General features: G+C 36.8%; 1 protein-coding gene across 1 annotated transcript; it reads left to right on the forward strand.

The window, feature by feature from the left end:
* Nucleotides 1-6,767: 6,767 nt before the first annotated feature.
* Nucleotides 6,768-11,390, forward strand: ARL14EPL (ADP ribosylation factor like GTPase 14 effector protein like). Its single transcript, XM_006913300.1, has 3 exons — nucleotides 6,768-6,863; nucleotides 8,439-8,578; nucleotides 11,168-11,390. Exons 1-3 carry the CDS (start codon nucleotides 6,768-6,770, stop codon nucleotides 11,388-11,390), a joined length of 459 nt encoding a protein of 152 aa, XP_006913362.1.
* Nucleotides 11,391-23,275: the final 11,885 nt, after the last annotated feature.

The raw sequence follows: 23,275 nt of genomic DNA on the forward strand, positions 1-23,275 counted from the left end.
GTTGCTTATAAAACATTAACATTGTTCATCTGAAAACACTCTCAAAGGTTTGGGTCAAAATTACTTTTAATTCTTATAGACAAATGGCAATGGAGATTTTGTTAGAGGTTATTGAGCAGTTTTTGTGGCTTTGAAAACAGCTGAATCAGCTGGGAGGGAGCAGCAAGGGAATAACTTAATTGATCATCTGCACAGCAGTTGTTTCTCTTTACCAAGTATGTTCCTGGTGGGATTTGACTCACCTATCAATTATCTCAGTGACCTGTCACATTTAGGAAGTAAAAGAACTAAGGCCACAGACAGAATGAGATTAAAATAGCTTGACTTTCTACTGTGATTGCTTTTAATGAAAACCTTTCAATTAAGTCATGACTCCATTACCCATTTGAATGTTCTATGTGGATGCCTACATGTGTGTCTTTTATTTCTAAATATCTTCTGGAGGTGGTTTACAGCTAGTATCTCTGAATAAACTTCTTTATCTGCTACTGAATAACAGTAGAGACCAATTTTTGAGCTAAAGTTTAAACTGAACACTTTTCTTGCTTCGATGATTTGCTAGTGTCCTTAGGGATAAAAGTAGAAAAAATACTTATTCTATGTTACGCAAGACATAGTCAGCTCAAATATATTCAACTGTATGGAGCTGTGGGGTATCCTAAAGATAAGCATAAGTGATTAAAGTGTGAGTCATTTTGCCTGTACTTCCCTCAATGACCTGTGCCTCAGAGTGAGCGGGAAGATGGAGATCTGGACCTGGTGCTGCTTCTAGGGTGACCTAGTTCCTGAAGCCTCCACAGAGTGAGCAACTTGTGAGGGTGTGTGATTGCGAGGTTTAAAGGTAACCATAATTTAATCACGATGACTCCTACTTCATCTGATGCTCAACCTAAGAAATGATAATTGACTTCAGTGCTGGAGAAATGGTTGGCCGTATAGGGCTATTGCCATGCAGCATTTTCCAAAGGCATTTTCAAGGATAACTTTGTCTATGTGACTTTCTTCTTCTGTGCTGACTTCTGATTCCATTCCTGAGGTCAGACACAGCTCAGGTACATGAATGGGAGTCTCTTGCCAGCACAGCCTTTGAGATGTGCGCTGTGACGGAAGAGCTGGAGGAGGCAAACTTGAGATTATCTGAAGCGCATTCTCCTCTACTTCTCCAAGCTTCCTTTTGAAAAGACTCTGTGTGGCTGGCATTGATTATGTCTCATCCTTCCACAGTATCCTGTGAACAGATAGTAATCATCATTAAAACAAATTTGGAAGCACTGTAACATCCTGAAAAGAGCTTAGTTTGGGAGGCTAGACAAATCTGGGTTTCATATTCATGCAGCCTACTAGTAACTATGGAGTCTAAGTGATCTTTCTGGGCCTCAGTCTACTCATCTGTAAAATAGAGATAATAATATCTAGTTCAGAGTATTGTTTTGGAATCAAATGAAGTAATATATGTAGAATGCTTAGCAAAGTGCTTGACACATAGTTGATGCCTAATAATTACCACTATTGACATAATATTCATGAGATTTATTGAGCATTGACTGTACACTAGTTCTAGGCTTGCTGAGGGGTAAAGAAAGGAGTAAGACTGCTTCTGGAGGTATAGACCTAATAGAAATAGGAACTTGAGTGTGAAAATTGAACTAATTACAGAAGGAAGATGAGTGTTACAGCCAGTATGAACCCTGGTGCTACTTAAGATTCCTGTTCATGATGAATCAAGGAGCTTGTGCCAACATGACATTGATGAACTTCCTCCTCCAGGAAGACAGTCTTGCTATGAAGAAAAATATCAGCTAACCTACCCAGGGTACTTAGTGAAGTAGTTGATTTCCATTCTGACCCAAGCCTGATACTAAACAGTCGCCCCCATTCTTGGGCCACACTTTGAGGATCCATGCTCTTAGAGTATGTTAGGTCTGCCACTGGGGGAGCCTCTTCTCTTTGTGTTAAGCCATATTTTAGATCTTTCATAGGCGATCTGGCATAATGTTAAGACAAAATACAGAGTTTGTTAAATCGATGTCATACACTTTTTGTTTCTTTAAATGCAATAATAACCCAGGATATACCACACTGCTTCCAGCCCTGTGCTTGAAGATAAGTATCTTCTATGGCCAGAAGCTGTAGTCTCAGCACCATGATTAGCGGGGGTGGTGGTGGTGGGTTCTCCCTGCCTCTTTGCAGGTGTTCTTAATCTTATTTTTTTGTGTCATGGACCCCTTTGGCCAACTGTTATATCTCTGGACCATTTCTTAGAATGATGTTTTTAATCATATAAAATCTGTAAGGTTACAAAGGAAACCAATTATATTGAAATGTATTTATCAAAATGTTAAAAACAATTTGTGATAGTAATATCTGTGTTTCATCTTTAACATATAATGAAATTTAGCATCAGGTCTAAGAACTACCATCATTTTGAAGAAGTGATGAGCATAAATAACATTTTGACATATCTACAACTCTGATGGGCTAGTAAAACATTTATGCTTTCCTAGGCAACAAAGTCATCAGTACTCCTAACACTATTGTGGTTTGTTGGTTGCATTATAAAGAAGGAAATGCCAGAATCTCAGTTAGAGGTCAGTGAAAATAAATATGCATTCTTTACCCATCCAGGTTCAGGGCCCCCTTCATTCATTCTTTGTTTAAGAACCCCTGCCTTGGGAATACCAAGCAGAGAAAAAGGGGAGTTCTGACCTTTTTATGACTTTTCCTGGGACAGATATTTTGGGCTTGTAATAAAAGTCAATTACAATTTAAGTCCCTGATGAGATTCTATTATAATTTCCTTTTGCTTTATTTGGCCTACAAAGGAGTATGCTTTTCTTCTAATCTATTTGTGGAGACCTACATGTCACAAAAGACTTAAACAAAGGCATCTTAGGCAGAGGATTTGCATGAAATATTCATTTCTCTCAATGCAGTTAAGTAGATGCCTTTTCAGGAAAAGTTCTTGCTTGCAAAGATGATCATAAGGTCATATCTATTCCCAGGAGGAGGAAAATTTGTTACACAAAGAAGCTAGAGGGTTTAGGTCACCTTTGGGGGAATTTTCTTGAGAAACTTCCCAATAGCCCAAGAGAGAAAAGGATCTTGGAGGACTAGAGTGATCAGAGAGGCTTCTTGGGCAGAGAAATAGACCACAGTTCAAAGAGGAAGGCTTGGGTTGGGTGAGAGATGGGAGGTATGTTAATGAGAATAGGGAAATCAGGTAGCTTTGTCCCTAGCGAAGGTATACATGGAGGTGAGCCTAGACAGGTAGTTTGGAGACAGTTATGTTGGACCTTCGCTGATATGCTAGGGATGTGGGACATTATTGGCAGAGGAAATCAGTGAAGTCTTTCAAAAGGAGGGAGATAAAGAAATTTCTGATAATAAGAATATCAACATGACCACATGTTTTGGCTGAATTGAGTGTGGGAAGAAAATATGGACAATAAGTTTAGGATCTCATGGTAAGACTGGATGGAGAAAATTATACCTGCTTTCTCTGTCCTAACATCTCTCATAATTGCCTAAGGGAAAGCTTATTAATTGTATAGATTACTAAAATTTTTCTCTGCAAATTATAACCCCAGTAGGTCTGGGATTCAACAGGGAATTTATCATTTTTATTTTATTTTATTTTTCAATTACATTTGACGTTCAAGATTATATTAGTTTCAGGTGGACAGCATAGTAGTTAGACATTTGTGTACTTTAAGAAGTGATCCCCCCAATAAATCCAGTACCCACCTGACACCATACAGTCACTACAATATCATTGACTATATTTCCAATGCTGTACTTCACATCCCCATGACAATTCTGTAACTACCAACTGAACTTCTTTTCCCTTCACCTTTTCACCCAGCTCCCCTACCCCACTTCTCATCTAGAAAACCTGTAGTTTGTTCTCTGTATCTATGAGTCTGTTTCTGTTTTGTGTATTCATTTATATTGTTCTTTAGATTCTGCATATAAGTGAAAATCATATGGTACTTGTCTTTCTCTGTCTGACTTATTTCACTTAGCATAATACCCTCTAGGTCCATTTATGTCCTCACAAATGGTAAGATTTCATTGTTTTTAGGGCCAAGTAATATTCTATTGTATATATATATATACCAACTCTTCTTTATTTAGTTGTTCTGTTGATGGGCACTTATTTGCTTCCATATTTTGTCTATTGTAAATAATGCTGCAATTCCTATGCTAGGAATGCATATATCTTTTCAAATTAGTATTTTTGATTTCTTCAGATAAATACTCAGAACTGGAATTGCTGTGTCATAAGGTAGTTCTATTTTTAATTTTTTGAGGAATCTCAATACTGTTTTCCATAGTGGCTGCTCCAGTTTGCAGCCCCACCAACAATGCATGAGAGTTCTCTTTTCTCCACATCTTTACCAACACTTGTTTTTTGATTTATTGATGATAGCCATTCTGACTATCTCATTATGGTTTTAATTTACAAATGTCCATCTTTTCATATGTCTGTTGGCCATGTGTATGTCCTTTTTGGAGAAATATCTACTTAGGTTCCCTGCCCATTTTTTAATTGAATTATTTGTCTTTTTTGAGTTGTAAGGGGTGTTGTGTGTGTTTTTTAAAATTCTGGATATTAACCCCTTATTGGATGTCTCATTGGTGAATATCTTCTCCCAGTTGGGAGGTTGTTTTTCATTTTGTTGATGATTTGCTTTGCTGTACAAAAACTTTTTAGTTTGATGTAGTTCCATTTGTTTGTTTGTTCGTTTGTTTATTTATTTATTTTCCCTTGCCCAAGGAGATGTATCAACAAAAATATCACTAAAAGCAATGTCAGAGAGTTTACTGCCTATGTTTTCTAGGAATTTTATGGTTTCAGGTCTTACATTTAAGTCTTTAATTCATTTTGAGTTTATTCTTTTATATGGTATACGAAGGTGGTCTAGTTTTATTTATTTTATTTTATTTTATTTTATTTGCATGTATCTGTCCAGTTTTCCCAATACCGTTTATTGGTAGGGAATTTATCATTTAGAAACAACTCCATGTGATTTTATCTTCATACAAGTTGGAAAATTCTCTGTAGGAATATTCGTCTGATCAGATGAGATAGTGCACGTGAGGGTGTCAAAGCAGAAATTGCATTGGACAAGGTTAAACAGGCAGTGAAGACTTTATTTAAGGCTATTGTAATAGGGGAGAGAAAGTAGAACTCAGTCTGAACTCAACTCCACAACAAAAAGCCAGAGGAAAATACTAGAGTACTTTAGGGGAGTACTGTAGTACTCTAGTCAATGGAATGACTTGAGCACACTGAGTTATTCTTGAGTTCGCAAATGTTTTTCTCTGTGATTTGGCCACCTGTGTTTGCTAATTGGTGGACAACAATTAGCAAGTTAGGCTTCTACCTTCTCACAGAGACTGACAAATAGGTCACTATCTTTCTGGATGATTACATTTCAAAGGGACGGCTCCTGGGTTGTAAAATTGGGAGGGGCTGGGAGAAGATTTACATCTCAATGGAGCAGAGAAAGAATTTACAATCGTAAGTTTTCTGAAGTAAATACCCTAAGAAAAGGGAGGTCTACAGTCTGGAAGAAGCCTGTCTAAAGTTTGTCAGGCTGACAGGAAGGTTAAGTCTATTTTCGTCAAGGGTAAGGTACTATTACTACTACTATTACTATCTTCAAGGTGGATTCTACCTGATAGAGAATGAAAAAGAAGAGTCAATATTAGGAGGGAAAAATCAACCTGACTTCCTAATCTAATGTTGGGAATTAGAAAGGGGGATACAGAAGGGTGAACAGTCAATATTGAGTGACCGTAGACATAGGGAATATAAAGATACATTGATAGAAATGGAATTCTCAGTTGACAGGCAGAGTGGTGGTACCAAATGACCCAGGCCAACTTGGTAAAGCATAACTCTCAGTTTCCTTTGGTTAGAAACAGGACCCTATAGCTAGTACGGGGAGTAGAAGAGAGGGAAACAGCAGGACTGTGGAAGCCTCCTCTGGGTCCTGGTCTGTAAAGCAGCCCTGGATGGTGCATTTGTGATTAGAATCTTGTGTTAGCTTCACCTAAGGCACACACAGACCATGTCATCTTGTATATATACTGAAGTATTTCAAAGTAAATTACAAGCATTTTAACAGCTGAGTTTTATGGAAAACTGATGACTTCCGTTAGTATGAGTTATATTAGAAACTTTTTATAAAACTCGAGTGAGGAGGTCAGGGCTTTTAGAGACAGCCTGCCATCTCTGAAGAGGTGACAACTGAAACCATGGGAATGGATAGGATTTTCACAAGGTTACTAGAGATGTGTGATATGAACGTGTCTTACCTTTTTTTTAAGGGAGTGAGTGTAAAGAGGGAAAATAGATGTCTAAGAAGTCACAGTCCTCTCAAGCAGGAGAGGATGGCCCAGAGGTCTATGATGCTAAGAACTGTAAAAGGTACAAATGATTTGCTCATGGAACGCCAGCAGAAAAGAGTAAAGTGGACTGGGGGAGTCAGATACAAGATTTGAGAGTGAGTGATAAGACAGAGATAGACAAATACCATATGATTTCATGTATATGTGGAATCTAAAACTCAAAATAAATGAACAATCAAAACAGAAAAAAAAAAAAAAGTGGTAAAAAAGAAACCAGAAGTGAAGATGGAAGTCTGGCTTTGAAAGAAAGTTAAGATGTAGGAAGAGAGCAGGAAAATCACAGGATTAAGCTACTGGGGATATATAAAGTTAATGTTTTACTTTTTTTTTTTTTTCTAATTTTTTAGAAAATGAGTGAACAGTCAGAAAAAAACAATTCTACTCAAGAGGGACCCACCGGTAAAAGTTCTCCTGAGAAAAATGGTCAAATCGGACAAAAGCAACTGGTATGGCATCTGGCTATTATGATTCCATGGTATTTGGGGAGTTCCCAACTTGGGCGCGAAGGTGGGCTCAGTCACGTCTCCTCAGGAAAGGTCTCTGCCCCTACTCCCCATGCTGATGGTGTTTTCCCTCCTCTTAACTCTGTTCACAGCTGAGCTGGTCTCACTTCACATATCTCCTCTGTGCCTCTCAGTTGCCTGATTGTTAGCCAATGTACTGTGCATTACAATCCTGCCCTTGGAGTAGACTGTTTTACCGAATATGGTCGAGTGTTTTTATTTAACAAACCCTTGGTTTTTGTCTTAATGTGTGCTAGCCAGGTTCTGAAACTGTATCATTTCACCTAATCCTTATCACTAGATACTATTGTTAACCCTATTTCACAGAAGGAGAAAGTGAGAATTAGAGAAGTCGGAATTTGCTCAAAGTACCCCAATAACAAGAGGCAGAGACAGATTTGAATATTGGTTGGCTTACCCTGCTCTCTATGTTCTTAAACTCTTGCTAGGCTACTGAGAATAGTAATAGAATGAACTAAGTTGTATTTACTTCACAGCTACACCTAAATGCAGAATTGCTTCTTAAGGTTAAGTTTATAAAACAAACCCATATACACACACCAAAATGAAATTTTAAAGATTTATATTATTTATATTTATATTAGTTTGGACCTACTAGACATCTACTAAACCAAGTAAACTGTAGAAAAGCCTGAGATTCTGTTACTAATTTACTACTTTGAAATTCATTCATTGAAAGTTTCCTTTTTGTTTTCAGGTATAGTATTTCATGTCTATATTAACCTATGTGTTTTTGGGCCACTCAGATTATTTTCTTCTAAAATCCTTCAAAAGAGCATTTTCTTCCCTCATGACATATGTTTTACATGTTCAAAATAAGTTATCAGGATCGTTTAAAGCATCTTTGTTACTTGTCTTCTTAATTAGGCCCCATTTAATTTAGAATTATAAATATCCCCAGAGACTTGGAAGTTTTCCACTAACACTCTAGAAAGCCATTCTAGCAAGATTTTCTTCTTCATATGTGACTTTGACTGACAGTGGAAACTTCAGATGGCTGCGTTGTGCATCGGAGCCCTGATGGAGCCACATCCCAGGGCAGTGAGTAGCTCTGAAACCCATCCCAGAGCACTGAAGGGAAGGACTGTGTGTGCTTGGGCTCTTGCTGTGGTTTGACACTTTTTATTGGCAGGTCTTTTTCAGCTAACAACTGTGGAAAGGCCTTTGCTCCCTTGTCTTTCTCCGTCATAAAATGCTAATTCTGACTTTCATTCCCATCATATTGGAGAAGCCAACTGATGTTTTTAGATATAAAAAGAATTCTATTTCCACTGGAAATACATTTTTATTATGTAAGTTTTATATGATGGATTTCTTTATTTAGAAAGAATGACCTAACATCTTTTGAAAATCAGAGAAAACTAATTATTTCTCTAGGTAAAACATTTGTACTTTCATGCCATTATGGTAAAAAATACAGGAAATTTATTTTGACATAATGTAAAACAAATAAAACTATCTAGTTCTCACTACTAATACACATTATTTCTTTCATAGCAACAGATAGAGCGGCAGTTAAGATGCTTAGCATTTCAAAACCCTGGACCACAAGTAGCAGACTTTAATCCTGAAACAAGGCAGCAGAAAAAGAAAGCACGGATGTCAAAGATGAATGAGTATTTTTCTGTAAAATACAAGTAAGATCATGATATATGATATTTGACCTGTGGGATTATAAAATATATGGAATTCTCCTTAACAAAGCAAATAAAGGTTGCCCCTTGTTTATGAATTTAAAATGTTTTCTAAAATACAGTATTACCCCATGTGTCTGGAAGTTAGTAACTTCAAGAAATAAACTGTGATCCCAAACTAGGAATAATTTTTTTAAAGGCTGCAGAAGTCCTTGTGTTAGAGTAATAGCTTCAGGAGGAAAGATGACTAAAAGTAACAAAGACGTATCATTCAAAGGAGAAATAAACCATGGGAATGGATTCAGGTATCAATGGATACAGAATTATCATAAGAACAGTGATTGCTAGTACATCAGAAGTGTAAACTAAGCAACTCATTAAAAGGAAAAGATTGATAAATTTGACTACATTTAAATGAAGATGTATGCCCATTAAAAGATACCCTTAAAAAAATGAGACAAATAACAAGGTAGGAAAAGTTATTTATCATCTAAAAGTTGAGTATCTAAAATATAGAGCAAATTCTGCAAGTTAATAAGAAGATAAATTTCCTATTGAAAATGAACCAAACAATGAACAGGCATTTCAGAAAAAAAAAAAAAGGCTAATAAACACTCATAGTACCAAACCCCACCAGTACAGTGTGGGAAAGTGCCCCACCCCCAGGTAAGCAAAGAGCTTAGTCTGAAATATAAATGTTGATGAAGCTATGGGACATGAATTGAATGTAAAATGGTACAACCACTATTTAAAAACGGCATGGCATTATCTATGCACCTTATGACCTAACGTCTTCACTCCGGGGTATATATCCTGGAAAAGCCATTTCACGCATACAACAGGACACATGTACAAGAAGATTCATAGCAACACTGCAATAGCAAAGAAAATAAAGTAGTAATAATCCAAATGCCCATCCATAATTGAAAAGATAAGTAACTTGTATATTCATACAGTAGAATGCATATAGAAGTAAAAATATTTGTATACAGTCACACACACCATCAGGGATGAATCTCAAATCATGCAGTAGAATAAGAAAGCAAATACAGAAGGAAAGATGCAGTATGCTTGGTGGTACATACATATGTGGCATAACTAAAAGTAAAACAAGGAGATGATTTTTATAATTTCAAGGTGTGGTTCCTCTTGGAAGGCCGGGGTCAGGGATATGATACATGGGGCGTGAAGAGGGCTTCGAAGGCATAATACTTTATTAAGCTGGGCAGGGGGCACATTTTTCTTTTTTATCTGTGCATGTATGTTCTCTATGCTTTTATATGTATGATAGTTCAGAATTTTACAAAAAATAGCATTGGATGGACAGGAAACTATAAAATCTGTGTCTTAATTAAGACAAGGGAGTATTTGGTTAAGGTGAAGGGAGAAGGATGGAATCTGATCTGTCTTCCTTTTGACTTCAAGACTGCCCACTCCCATTATTCCCATAATCAATTTTAAAATCAGCTGACACCTGAATTTGCTGGTGGGTTTGGAAGCGGGTGGGGAAGCTTTCATTGCACAGATGAAATGCTTCAAATATAAATCCTCATTAGAAGTATTCCTACCGAAGTGTGATAATCAGGCAGCAAGTACATATAATGACCTTCAACCTTCCCTGCTTTATTAGGAGAGAGAAGAGGATGGAACAGCATTACTTATCTGAACAGGAAGAGAAGAGTTGTTATGCCTGCTCGGGGACCAAGGGTGGAAGTTCATAACCACACTAGCTTAGGGACAGGCTTTTTTTTTTTTCCTTATTTCAACTGGTAATAATGGATACAGGCTGTACAGAAGTGTTTTTGTCATTCTGAGGCTTTAAAGCGAGCTCAGTTTTAAAGGATTTATTTCAAAATGGTTTGGATTTGAGATGGTAGTGGAATTCTTGTGAAAGCCTTTTGCCTCCTGGACACGTTGCAGAGGCTAACAGAGGAAGTGTGGGAACCTGAAACAAGGTGTAGACTCTGGTGCTCTCCTGTGGTGCAGAACTTACTGCCTCCACTCAGAGCTAAAGGCAGATTCTACCATCTTGGTCACCTGTGTTCTCCGTTCACACTGGGTGTAAAATAATCAGAAAGGAACAGAAGCAATGGCACTGGAGACTGTTAGCAAAGGCGTTGTTTTATTTATTTTCTTTTTTAATGATGATGGTGTAGTAACTAAGTTTTAATGCTTGACTCACCACTAAAAATGTAAATGTCTTCACTATAGTGCTTTTCTCTTAAGAAAGAAAAAAGAGGGTAATTTAGTAGGGAAAATTCCTTCAGGAATGGTTATATTTTAAATGAAAATTGGAACGTTTATAGGAGGAAGATTTAGACAGCTATTCCTCATACTTTGCTTAGGTGGAATATTACCTTCCCCAGCATGCTGAAAAAGTGAAGTGTTGTTACTCTTGGTGACAAGCCTGGCTACATTAGAAATTGGTCACGTATTGGCTGAATTTCCCAGGACATCACTGCCATATGATATTCCGAAGTGTTGCTGGGTAATCTCTAGGGTGCTGGATCATATTTATGAAGTTTGCTACATAATAATTTATTCTCATCGTTAAGGAAAACATCATTTTAGTGTCACTCTTTTTCTTTGCAGAGTTATGAGGAAGTATGACAAAAGTGGCAGGCTAATCTTTAATGATGCTGATCTGTGTGATTGCCTGGAGAAGAACTGCCTAGGCTGCTTCTACCCTTGCCCCAAGTGTAACTCCAATAAGTGTGGGCCTGAGTGCCGCTGCAACCGAAGGTGGGTTTATGATGCCATTGTCACCGAATCCGGAGAGGTCATCAGCACGCTGCCATTTAATATTCCCGACTAGGAGCTGATTTGTTTCTTCTTCTTCACATTTACGTCAGTCTCTTTCTCTTGGTGAATTCTATGGCTTGGGGAAAAATGTTTGAGAAATATACTTGAGTTATGTTCTCCAGAGCTGGAGAACAATATAGAATGAGCAGTCATTCTATAAGTTTCTGTGTCTTCTCAAATTCCTTCACTTGTAACTGAGGAGTGTGACAGTGCGTGGATCTCAGTATCTCTCACCAATACTCCCATCTCTACCTTACCCTCAAATTTAAAATGTCTTTCCTTTTTGCTGGTATCTGAGAAAATGTAATTTTAAGATTTTCAGAATTTTATAACTGAGAGATTATTTTTTACATGGAACACATAATCATAAATTTATAATATCTAGTTACCCTTAGAATCTTATGCATCATTAGTTCTAAATCAGAATTGCTATTTGTATTAAAAAAGAGACCCAAACCTTGTGATTTTGTATTGTATATTCATAGTTTCATTTTTTATTGTTAAAGTTTTAATAACATTAAAGTTAAATTTGGTAATAAATGGTAGTGTTTTTATTAAAATTTTTTATTTTACTTGTAAAATTGAGAAATTAGGACTTGACTATCCTAAAAGCCAGTGGTTTATATTGTTTTCATTTCAGGATCAATATTTCAGAATTTTTTTCAAAAGGAGGAAACAGGTTATTATATTAAAGTGTGTTTGTTGTATGTTTGCTAATTGAGGTTATTGCTGTACAGTTGAATAATATATGATGTGGTTTTTTCCAATATGATACCTCGTAGGAGGTTTATAGAGAGTGAATTCAGTTTTGTTTAAATTTGTTTTTATAATAGAGTCCTGTTTACTCTCAGTCAGTGGTTCTCATGCTTCGGTGTGCATCATAATCACCTGGAAGACAAGTATCATAGATTTTATCATCCCACACAGAATTTCTGATTCATTAGGTCTGGGGTACAGCTCACGAATTTGCTTTTCCCAGGTGATGTTGAGGCTGCTAGTGTGAGAACCACTTTGAAAACCACGTCTTTAAATTATATTAGATATGTAATATATGGAAGGGTTTAAATAGATAATTTAATAAATTATTTAAAAATTAATAAGAACATTTAATTTTAAAGTAAACTCAAAATGTTAGAAATAGGGTTTTCAGGGCTTATTTTTCCATCATAATAAGTTTCAAAAGCACTTATTTCTGTAAAGTCCACATGTGCTAGGGAAGGTTCCTAATAATTCTAAAGTTGTTATTTGACAGTATGTTTTGGGGCTAACGTAACAAAAATTTTAAAAATCTGTGATTACAGTCCTCCTGCATGTGTAACAGGAGAATTTATTGTGTTTTCCACTGAGTTTTCCGGATAGTACTCACTTTTACTGAGCCAAACATTATGCTAAGAGCTTCCAATTCTATACCTTTAACCATCACGGCAGCTATGAGGAAGATGTGAAATCAAATCTCCCAAGTCAGATCTTTTGAAATGCTTACCAGGAACTTGCAGCCCTGAAATCAGTCAACAGGAGTGGTGGCCCTTTTTACTTTATGTTTTGTTTTGACAGTAATTGTTATTTTGTAAATGGCTGATGAAATGAATTGTTTTATTACTTATATATTTTAGAATAATATAATTTTTAAAGTTGAAAGAATCTTACAGGTTATCTAAATAGTGAGTTAGTCAGCAAATATGAACCAAGAGGCATGAACCAAGAGGCACCAGGCTAAGAACAAGTGATGAGTAGTGAGGAGGGGGTTCCTATCTTCACGGGGCTTATGGAGTAAAACCAGTCGTTTTGGTTTGGTTTGGTTTGGTTTCCACAGCTGAGGAAGTTTAGACCCAGTGTGTTAAAATGACTCGGTTAAGGACACATGGAAGAGCTGGCAAACCTGGTGTTTTGAACCCTAAGACTAGGTCAGTGTTCTTTCTGTGACACGGAGCAGTTCCAAATTTGCCTGATTGTAAAACTTATCCAGGTGTTTTTAATAATACACATTCCTGAACCCCATCCCAAACCTCAGGAATCAGCATCTCTTGGGATAAGACCTGGGAATTTCACACTTTTAAGCAAGCACCCCAGGTGAGTCTCATGAACAGGTAAGTTTGGAAACACTGCCTTATCACTAGTTGTCCTATTTTCATACTAAAAAGTAATTTTAGGCAAATTAACATTAAAGTACCTTTCCTTCTTGTCTCCTCTTGGATTCAGTCTTAAACGTTAGATGAGATAATCTAGTTTAAAATGATCTGATTTAAAAAAATATATATTGGCAAATTATGTTGGTTTTTCAGGTAAAGCAATAAATAAAATAAGGTAAAAAAATTGCATAATTACTAAGTAGATGCCTTATACTGCTTTCCTATGGAAACCTAGTAAGACATTCGATGAAGTGATTTTTTTAGAAATCAGGTTATTTCATCTTAACCTAATGCCAATCCTATGCATTTTTAAAAAGCTTCCTGCACTGATTATTGCAAAAATAAATGTATGTGAATTGACAGAAACTTATTTTGCAAATGTCTAATTTTATCACAAAGTGAACAAAGCTATTTAGTTATTTGAACTAAATTCAAATTAACAAGGAATGTAGCTGTACTATCTAATTACATTAAGAAAATTGTCAATGTGTTAGGATTTTTCTCTTTCTGCTTGGCTATGTTTCAGTGCTGATGGTGTGTCTTCGTGAATATGTATAGAAACTATAAGGAAAGCTATTTCACAGAAGGTCATTTGAATATAAAATGTTACATACTGAAGGATTTAGACAAGTCACCCTGTACCGATTTACACAAGGATTTACAACTGGAATGCCATATCATATCATTTTGCAGAATAACTTTTATCTGAGTCTAATTTGTAAGAGCTAAAGAATATCCATACAGTACCTGAGACAATCTATTTGTACCTAACCCCCTCACTCCCCACAGTGTCCTGGATCCATTACAGATAGGTAGAAACCTTGGGATGCTAGCAGGAAAATCATTTAACCTCTTAATACATTTGATTTTATGGAAAGTAATGCTGACTTGGATGTTTTGTAGATATCAAGATTGTACTTCTGTAATGCCTTGGTAACTTAAATGTTTACATAAACAGGGCTGCAGTGTTTGGCCATGTAGGCTATTTGCTGTTCATGTCCATGGGGTGCCTTTCACGTAGGTGTCCCTGCCAACAATGCCCTCTAGTGTTTTATATAGCAAAGTGGCCCTGCAAGCAGGTGCCATTTGATGTGTGGATCTCTTGATTGTCTAATATTTATTGACACTAAGTGTGTTCTAGGCACTGAGTTCTTTAGATTAGCTTATATTCTTGTATAAAATAATGAAAAGAAGATCTTTACATCTTATTTCTTTCCCTTCTGCTTTTTCTTCTTTTTCCTTCATTCTCCATGAAGTCTGTAATAGCAGAAGACAGTTTTCAAGTTATTTAGAAAAGTGGTCCATATAGTTGATCTAGCCTAAGCAGTTTTCATACTTTGTTTCTTTTTAAGAGTCTACATTTTAATCTTAGATTTGGAATATTCTTTTGCATATTCATGGGTTTCCTGAAATTCTACTTTTTCCACAGTATTTTTCTTCACTCTGTGGAAGGGAAATGACTCTCCGATCTTCACTATTTATGTCTAACAAGAAGTTTATTTTGTGTTTATAGTTTGTAGTTTTAGCAGATTTATATTCCATCACTTTTGTATGGTTACCTGTGTATTCTATTTTAATTGGCCAGTACTTAGGTAGGTTCTAATAAATTCAAAGAGATCTGGGCCTGAGTTTGTTTTGCCTTCAATAGTGAATTCACTAGCCCTGCATGCTTAATAGATAATGCCACTTAGCAACCATTCATTCATTTGTTCATTTATTCATTCATTTAATCTATTCATTTATTCATTTGTTCATTCATTCACTTGTCAAGCACTTCCTATTTGTCTGATACTTTATGAGATGCTAAGAATATACTAAGTAAGAAAAAAAACAAACAGATAAATGAAGTAAAAAAGAAAACCCAGGCTACTTACTATTGTCTCATTCCTTGTGTCCAAAGTCCCTATCCAGCCTGTGTTCCTCTCTCCACCTTTCAGAGCTGTCGTATTTGTTTTACTTATAGCCTTTTTAGCTGTACTTACTGAGAGAAATAAAAAAGTATGTCTATCCCATCTTTCTGGAATTGAAGTCCTTTGCTGGGCTTTGGTATCAAGGTTATGTGAACCTCACAAAAGAATTGAGGACTGCTTTGTCTTTTTTCTTCTCTGTTACCTTTGTTTCAGATGGCATGATTCTTTCTTAAATATTTGTTGGAACTTGTCAGTGAAGCCATTTGGGATTGGAGGGTTTTTATTTGTTTTTGTTTTTGTTTTTTAATAGGAACGTTTTAAATTATACACTCATTTATAAAAATATTCTTTTTTTCTGTCCTCATATCAAGTTTTGAGAGTTACATTTTTCTAGGAATTACCCATTTTATCTAAATTTTTGAACTTGTGAAATACAGTACAAAATAACCTCTTATTATCATTCTTAATTATAAAATATTTTCCCCAGATTTTAGTTATAAACTATTGAAAAGATAGTACAAATCAGTATCCTTTCAATAAAGTCCTTTCTCCCCGTAAGTTAGTCAAAGTTAGATTCTCTTGCTTATAAGCAAAACACCCTAACATAGGTATCATTCAGAAGATAGAGACACTTATATTTAGTTGCAACCAATACTTTTTCAACAAACTTTCACAAGAAATCTGTTCCTTCCCTTTCCTAAGCTATACATACATAAGGCCTGAATTAAGAGGTCGGAGCTAGAGGCCCACCTGCTTCTTTTCAACACAACTGGAACCAGTATGAACCAATATGATCCCAGAAACCGGTTAACGGAAACTGAAAAAGTGTCGACACAACTCGTAGAATGTTTCAACTGAAATAGAATACAAATTTCCTAGCTTTAGCGGAGTTACTCCAAACAAGTCCTAGAGACAGGAGAGAGAGAAGAGAAGGAAGGGAAGGAGGAAGGCTTCTTTGAACTAGTTGGGATTCTGAATCTCATTTTAGCTTTGAGATTTTCTTTGCAGTATTTGACAGCAGAGTAGCACTAAATTATGTGATTTCTGTGATTTTTGCATATGTTTTTGGAAGATGAGGTGCATTTGAATTTTGCAGTTTTTAATCACTTTCCTAAAAGCTGTGTAGAAAAAAAGTTCCATACATGACTTTGGCTCCCTCTGCTGGTCATTCATATGTACTTTAAGTTTTACCCAGCGAATAAAAAAACCAAGACACCACTATTGAAATAGATTTGGTTTTTTCCCCCCAAAGGTTACTTCACTTTTTAAATTTAAGTTTGAAATTTAAATTTATGACATTTTAAGACTTGATAAATATATTTTTATTTTGGTACCTTTTTCACTTCAAAAGTATAACTGAAAACAAAGGATACATTTAACAAAAATAAAGTTTAGAAAATACTTCAGATAAAATGCACGACTCCCACTGTCTCTTCCTCAAGTTGTCTGTGCTGCGGATAGCCAGTTATGCAGACCAATGTTTTATGTATTCTCATGGCCACAGCTCTCTTGGTTCAATCAACTTCTCAGCCATTCTCCACAGCAGCTATTTGAACCTTTAGCCTCTTTAACTTACCACTTCATCCTCTCAGCAAGGTTTCCTCCTTAGAAAGGTTAGAGGTCATCCAACACAGATAACTTTAACATCCTTATTATCTCTCCCATCCCAAATCCTCCTACAAATCTTTATCCATGTCTCTTCTTTCCTACATTTCTCAAGGTTCAGAGAAACAATTTTCTCTTCTGTCAAAGTCCAGCCAATTGGAATGACCTCTGGATCCCATTTCCTCTGATTCTTCAGGAGCCCCATTGTATTAATTATTGTTATTTCTCCTCCTCTTTTTCCATATCTTTGCACTATTACTCTTTGATGGCTTTTCATGATTGGCATGTGGACATGCTTATATCAGCTAGGGTTTTTCATCTGCCAACATCTCTGGCTAAGCCAAAAAGAAGCCCCACCACATGTAAGGAAATGTAGAAGAAACTGCCTTGAGAAGAACAGGTACCAGGGCATCTCTGTGGAGCTGGGTAGCACTGTATCATGGGCAGTGTCTTCCAGGACAATTGTTAGGAGTTTGGCTGAGCTGGGAGAGACTGAGAGATGAACTGTCAGGTGCCGGAGTAGTCGATTAAAGCACAGAGCTGAAAGGAAAGAGTTAAGCCTTTACTCACTTACTGCAATGGTCTAAGAGGCTAAAACCAGACAAAGAGCCAGCTCCCACTTTTTCATTTTCCCCCATGGAACAGACACTGATGGAGGGTCAGGTACACAGACATGGGGGTCATCTCATTGTCTAGGGAACCCTGAACAAAAGGCTCCTGTAATATTCTGGACCATGGGATGACAGAGGCAAGGGGGCTAAGGGTTAGGAGTAGAAAAGTACTAGGTACTGAGTCTGAGTGGGGAAATGTATCTTCTCGATAAGGAGGGCTCGGCTTATGAAGACCTCTGCGTACTGCCTTAGTTATGAGACCGAAAAGTGAAGCCACTGGGGCTAGAAATGCAAATGTGATAAGAGCAGGAGGCCAAGGGGCCTGAATCTTTGACTGTACCATCCCCAGACTGCAGTTCATTGGCTATGCCTCAGGCTGGTGTGGGGAGGGTAGCTTTTCCCCTGTGAGGCCTGCCACGGAAAACTTCTGTGATTGCCTATGGTCAGGCCTGAACAATCACAAATAGGTTTTATAACCTAAGCCTGGTTCCTCATTATTGTTGGGGTGAATCAATTTTTGCCACTTTTTGTCCTAGTGTCAAGTACTCAAGTTTAAAGTCTCTTAGGAGAGTGCCATATGGGTGGGTCAGAGACCTCTCACTTCCAATTAGCTGTCTCACCAAAACAGCATAGAGGAGGAGAAGAGTATTACTCCAATTAAAATTAGGGGCTGTTGCAGAAAAAGCTGGAAGAGTAATTAGGCAGGTCAGCTCAATACCCATGCACTAACCGTGCTCAAGTCTCTCTCGTTTTAGAAAAACTAAAGCAAAACCAATTGTAGAAAAAGATTCTCTTCGACCTGATATCTATTGCTGACCCCTTATCTGAACAGCCAAGCTTCCAGAAATGATACTCAACACTCACTCTGTTCATTTCTGTCACTTATTTATTCATTTCACAACTCACTATGATCTAGTATCATCTCTCCCTCCCCCCCCCCCCCATGCAAACAAAACTTCCCTTGCCAAATCCCCCAAGGACCTCACTGTGGTTAAAACCCAAGGACCTATTTCTCTCTGTTTTGGTTGACCTCCTCTCTATATTTGACTCTGCTGGCAACACTCTGCTTTTTGAAACTGTCTCAACCCTTGATTCCCCTCCTTCCTCTCTGAGTATTCCTTCTTTGCCTCTTTTACTGTCTTTTATTTTACTGTCTTTTACTTTCATTCATCATGAAGTTTCTGTCTGTCTTCGGCCCTCTTGCACACTCATTAAATCCAGTCATTCTCCATCTCTCAGCAGGAGAGTGGTTAAGAGTGGTGCTAGGTCTTGAATTAGCACATGGATGGGGTTCAAATCCAGGCTCTACCCATCACTCACTGACCGTGAGAAAGTTCTGATATGAGTTTCCTTATCTGTTAAAGGGGAACTGCCCAGAGGATTGTTGTGAGATTTCATGGAATAACGCTTGTAAAGCATTTAAGACAATGTTGGCACACAGTAAGCATAGCCTGGTAAGTGGTGGTTATCATTGTGTATTCAGAGCATCCACCCTTGCACATGCTCACATCAGTCATGGGACTGTTTTACTTTGTATTGTCTTTTTTTTTTTTTTTGGCCTCACATTCATTTGTAAGTTTCTTGGAGGGAATCACTATGTTGTTAAAATACCAGATCCCTAGCACGGAGTTTGGCACAGTAGATGCTCAATAAATACATATTTGGTGGAGGTGATAGATATCATGGATTACATGTTGAGGGGAATATGAAAGTAAAGTAGGTACAGTTATGAAAGGTCTTCTGAGTTTCTTAGTAACATAAATTCTTTTCGTTATGATGTTTGGTTATCATTTTTATTTTTTCACTTCCACTTGACATCTTGAACCCTGTTCAAGTAAAATTCAAGATACTCTCAGACAAAAGCTTTTCCTTTCTTTTGTCTTCCCATCACCACCAGCACTACCATCATCGTCACCATCATAATTATCTTTAAGTACCTTATACAATCATTGAATAAAAATCTTTTTTGAGTAGTTTGCCCAACAAGAAATCTCTGTTTCAAGTTAGGTTCCCCAGGAAGCAAAATCTGAGCTGACATTAGCATGCAGGAAGTTAAAGAGTGCTCTTGAGTTCAACGCCCTGGAAGGGGTGGGAAGGAAACAGGATTAGGTAGAGGGAGAGGGTGGGCTGCCATGCAGTCATACCAAGCTCTCAGCTGACCCCACAGGAAGCTCTGCAGTTGTAATGGTTCTTTGAAGTTGTCCCAAGTTGACTTCAGGAAGACACACCGGTATGCTGGAGCTGGCTCCTACCAGCCCAGGAGAGGCAATTGTACGCATCTCTTCCTAAATGTGCATTCACTGACGAAACATTGGTAGCCTGAAATGGGCCATGGTAGGAACATTTACACTATAGAAATTGGTAAATGCTACAGATCAGGGCTTTTCTTTTTTCAGAGAGTTTGTTGTTAAACATAACCAATTATTGGAGAGAGGCTGCCCTGAGAGGCGGATGTGACCTTGGGCTTGGTGGTTCTCTTCAGGTGAGACAGTTCCTGAAGAAGACTGACAGTTTAGTGCTGTCAGCCAGCAACCTTCCCAGCAGCTGGGAGAATATATCTCTCCTTCCGAAGGGAGGATATGGATGGCACAGCACAGCACCCATGCAGTCCCAATGTGCTGCTATGAGAAAGCACAGAGATGATGATATTTCTAAGTTTTATATTGTGTTATTTTGAGAGCAGTATTTTCTTTACAATTCAAAAAGTTCCAATCGCTTCTTGGCCTTTTGGCTAAGATTAAGTGCAAAAAGTTACAAATAGTCAATAGCTTTTTAAAAAATAAACTATAGTTTTTAGAAGTTTTAGAAAAGAGAAAAATTATAAAAACAGTACAGAGAGTACCCATATACTCCAAACCCAGTTTATCCTATTAACACCTCAGATTAATATAACATGTTTTTTGTTACAATTGCGCCAATATTGATACATTATTATTAACTAAAATCCATGCATTATTCAAATTTATTAGTTTTCGTCTACTGTCCTTTTTTTGTTTGAGAGTATATCACAAAGAATAAACGATTTGACCCTAGACACAGAACTGAGAATGGGCTGGCACGTTGTTGGAACAACGAGGAAACGGTGAAGAGTCAAATTCTGCATGGTTACCTGTGGCTCTGATGAGGCAGATGAGGACCTCTCTGGCTATTTGACTTAGTAGAAGCACCACTTTATCTTTAGTAATGCTATGCTGAGTGATGCTGAAGGAAAGTAACTGCTCATCTTGTCAATTTACTAATCTAAGCAAACAGTAAAGAGAAAACCTTTAAAACCCTGTCTAAATAAAATATAGTCAGTTATATTGAAGAGATAAATGAGAGCATTCTTTTCAAATCCAGTAGTATTAATAATTTACTTTGTGGACCTTTCTTTCCTTTAATATAAAAAACTTAAGTACATTTTGACAATGATTAATGAATTAGGACTACAAATTACCATGAGAATGATGTTAATATTTGGGTCACCCGAAGTATTTTTATTAATATGTAACCCTCTTCTTCTACCTAATATAAAAAAGCCTGACCATATAACTAATTCACTCTGTTTTCATTATATTTTGAATAATGACTTTACTGTTTTGTCAAAATAATATATTCTCATTTTTGGAAATTAAAGCGATATAGGGAAATACAAAGTAGAAGGTAAAAAATACAGAAAATCTTACCCAAGCAGAAATAATATTGTGAACATTAGCCAAACCAAATTCCAGCAGTCTCTCTCTATATGGATATTTATATCTAGATCTCAATCCATATATGATATATATAATCTATACATAGACATATAGAAATGATTTTATTAAACTGGATAAGAGAAGGAAAAGAAACGGAAGAAATCGCTTTATTTTAGATAGTTGTTTCTTTAGCAAATATATGTGTGTTCCTAAAACACTCTTGTAAAGCAGGGGTCACAAACTCAAGTGCCTTCAGGAGCAGTGACAAAATGATTCATGAAGCAAGCTCTAGATATTAAGTTGCTAGGTATTGTTTTCAAAGTAAAGATTTCTCTGATTACATTGTCTGTGTCATCACTGAGTAGGTCAGACGAATTGGGCAAAATATTTCCTCAGTCCATGAGCCGTATTCAGACTACAGTTCTCCAGATTCTTACCCTTGCAAAAATGAAAAAAAATTAAGAAGTTATAGTCGATTTATTTTTTAAGTGATATATTTGAGATAGCATGAAAGATTAAGAAATTAGTACTCTTAAAACTTTATTTCCCCTATTCTGTCCATTTTTAAATTAGTTCTCTTAGCATACATTAATTTTATATTACAAAACACTAAAATATTTATATTTAATTTCATAAACATAATTTCCATTTTAACTAAACCTTAGTTCTATATGAATTGAATATTCGCTACATGCCACGGCACCTCCATTCCTGAGTTCTTTATTTTTATTAAAATCTTGGTTGGCTTGATTTCAACCATCAGTTTTCCCAAAAAGAACTCACGAAACTTATGAATGCAATTATGTTTGATAGTATCTAACTTCTGCTTAATAACTGAATAGCATCTTGACTGGATACAATGCATTCTTCTAAAAACTTTGTAGACATTGCTATGGAGAAGTCTGAGATTCGTTGATCTTTTTTCCCTCTTGTAAGTGACTTTTTCACCTAGATGCCTACAGAATTTTTTCCTTATCTTTGGAGTTTGATAATTTTACCAGAATTTGTCTCAGCATCATCATTCTATATCAGGTTCTTCCAGAAAACAATATGCTTTTTCATCAAACTACAGATTCAGTTTTTCCAACATTATAGGGAGATTGTCTTCTAGTAGATATTTGTTGTGATCATCCTCTAGAGGTGAGGTGGGCTCCCCACCCCAAATTCGGTTTGGTGTTGAGATTGATGATGCCATACATACACACTAAGAGTTATGAACAGATTTATTACTCGAGTAATCAGGCTTTCTGAGAAGAACAATTCAGGCTACAAAACAGGTTCAAAATGGCTTGAGAGAGCAGGGAAGGGCAACTGGCTTGGGGTTCATGGTGGTTAGGGAGTGGGCCTGGGATGAGGATTGTCCCACAAGCCAGGTGCTTGTGTGGTTTGAACTCTTGCAGTGCTAATAGTCGGGGCACCTGGGCTTCTTTATCAGTTTGCCCAAGTGTGGGCAATAGGGAAGAGGGAGTGGTGGGTTTTAAAAGCTGTCAGCAGTCAGACATCAAAAATGGAGTCATACTTTTCACAATATTGGAATGGATTTTTGTATCTGTTGGGTTCTTTGCCTTGGTGACAGGATTATCCTTAGGCTGGCTTTTCTTTGCTCTCAGTATCTACTTTGTGTTTGTCTCTTTCCTTTGCTTTTGCTATGAACAGCCCTTTTTTTTCCTGTCAGGAATACAATTTGCAACCATGCCCTATTTCTTTCAGTTTCTAATCAATGGATAACCTATGAGTTTGTATTTGCATTAGATAGGAAAGGGCGTGCTTTTAGTCCTCAATTTCTTTCTTTGGTTTTGCAATACCTTTTACATCTAATTTTGTTGTTTTCTCAAGTTGTCTTTTAGCTCTTGTTCCACTGATTTTATTTTATTATTAAGTTCTATCTTAAGAAGCATTCACATGATCTTTTCTTCTATTAGGTTGTATTTTATTCCAGATTGAATTTTTCACCTGTTTTTTTTTATGC

This window comes from Pteropus alecto, unplaced genomic scaffold (genome assembly GCF_000325575.1).
Source record: "Pteropus alecto unplaced genomic scaffold, ASM32557v1 scaffold20, whole genome shotgun sequence".
Taxonomy (NCBI): domain Eukaryota; kingdom Metazoa; phylum Chordata; class Mammalia; order Chiroptera; family Pteropodidae; genus Pteropus; species Pteropus alecto.

Coding starts and splice junctions, on each gene's coding strand:
- ARL14EPL (XM_006913300.1), top strand. CDS start 6,768: ATGAGTGAACAGTCAGAAAAAAACAATTCTACTCAAGAGGGACCCACC. Junction 6,864..8,438: donor AAATCGGACAAAAGCAACTG/GTATGGCATCTG, acceptor TTTCTTTCATAG/CAACAGATAGAGCGGCAGTT. Junction 8,579..11,167: donor TATTTTTCTGTAAAATACAA/GTAAGATCATGA, acceptor TTTTCTTTGCAG/AGTTATGAGGAAGTATGACA.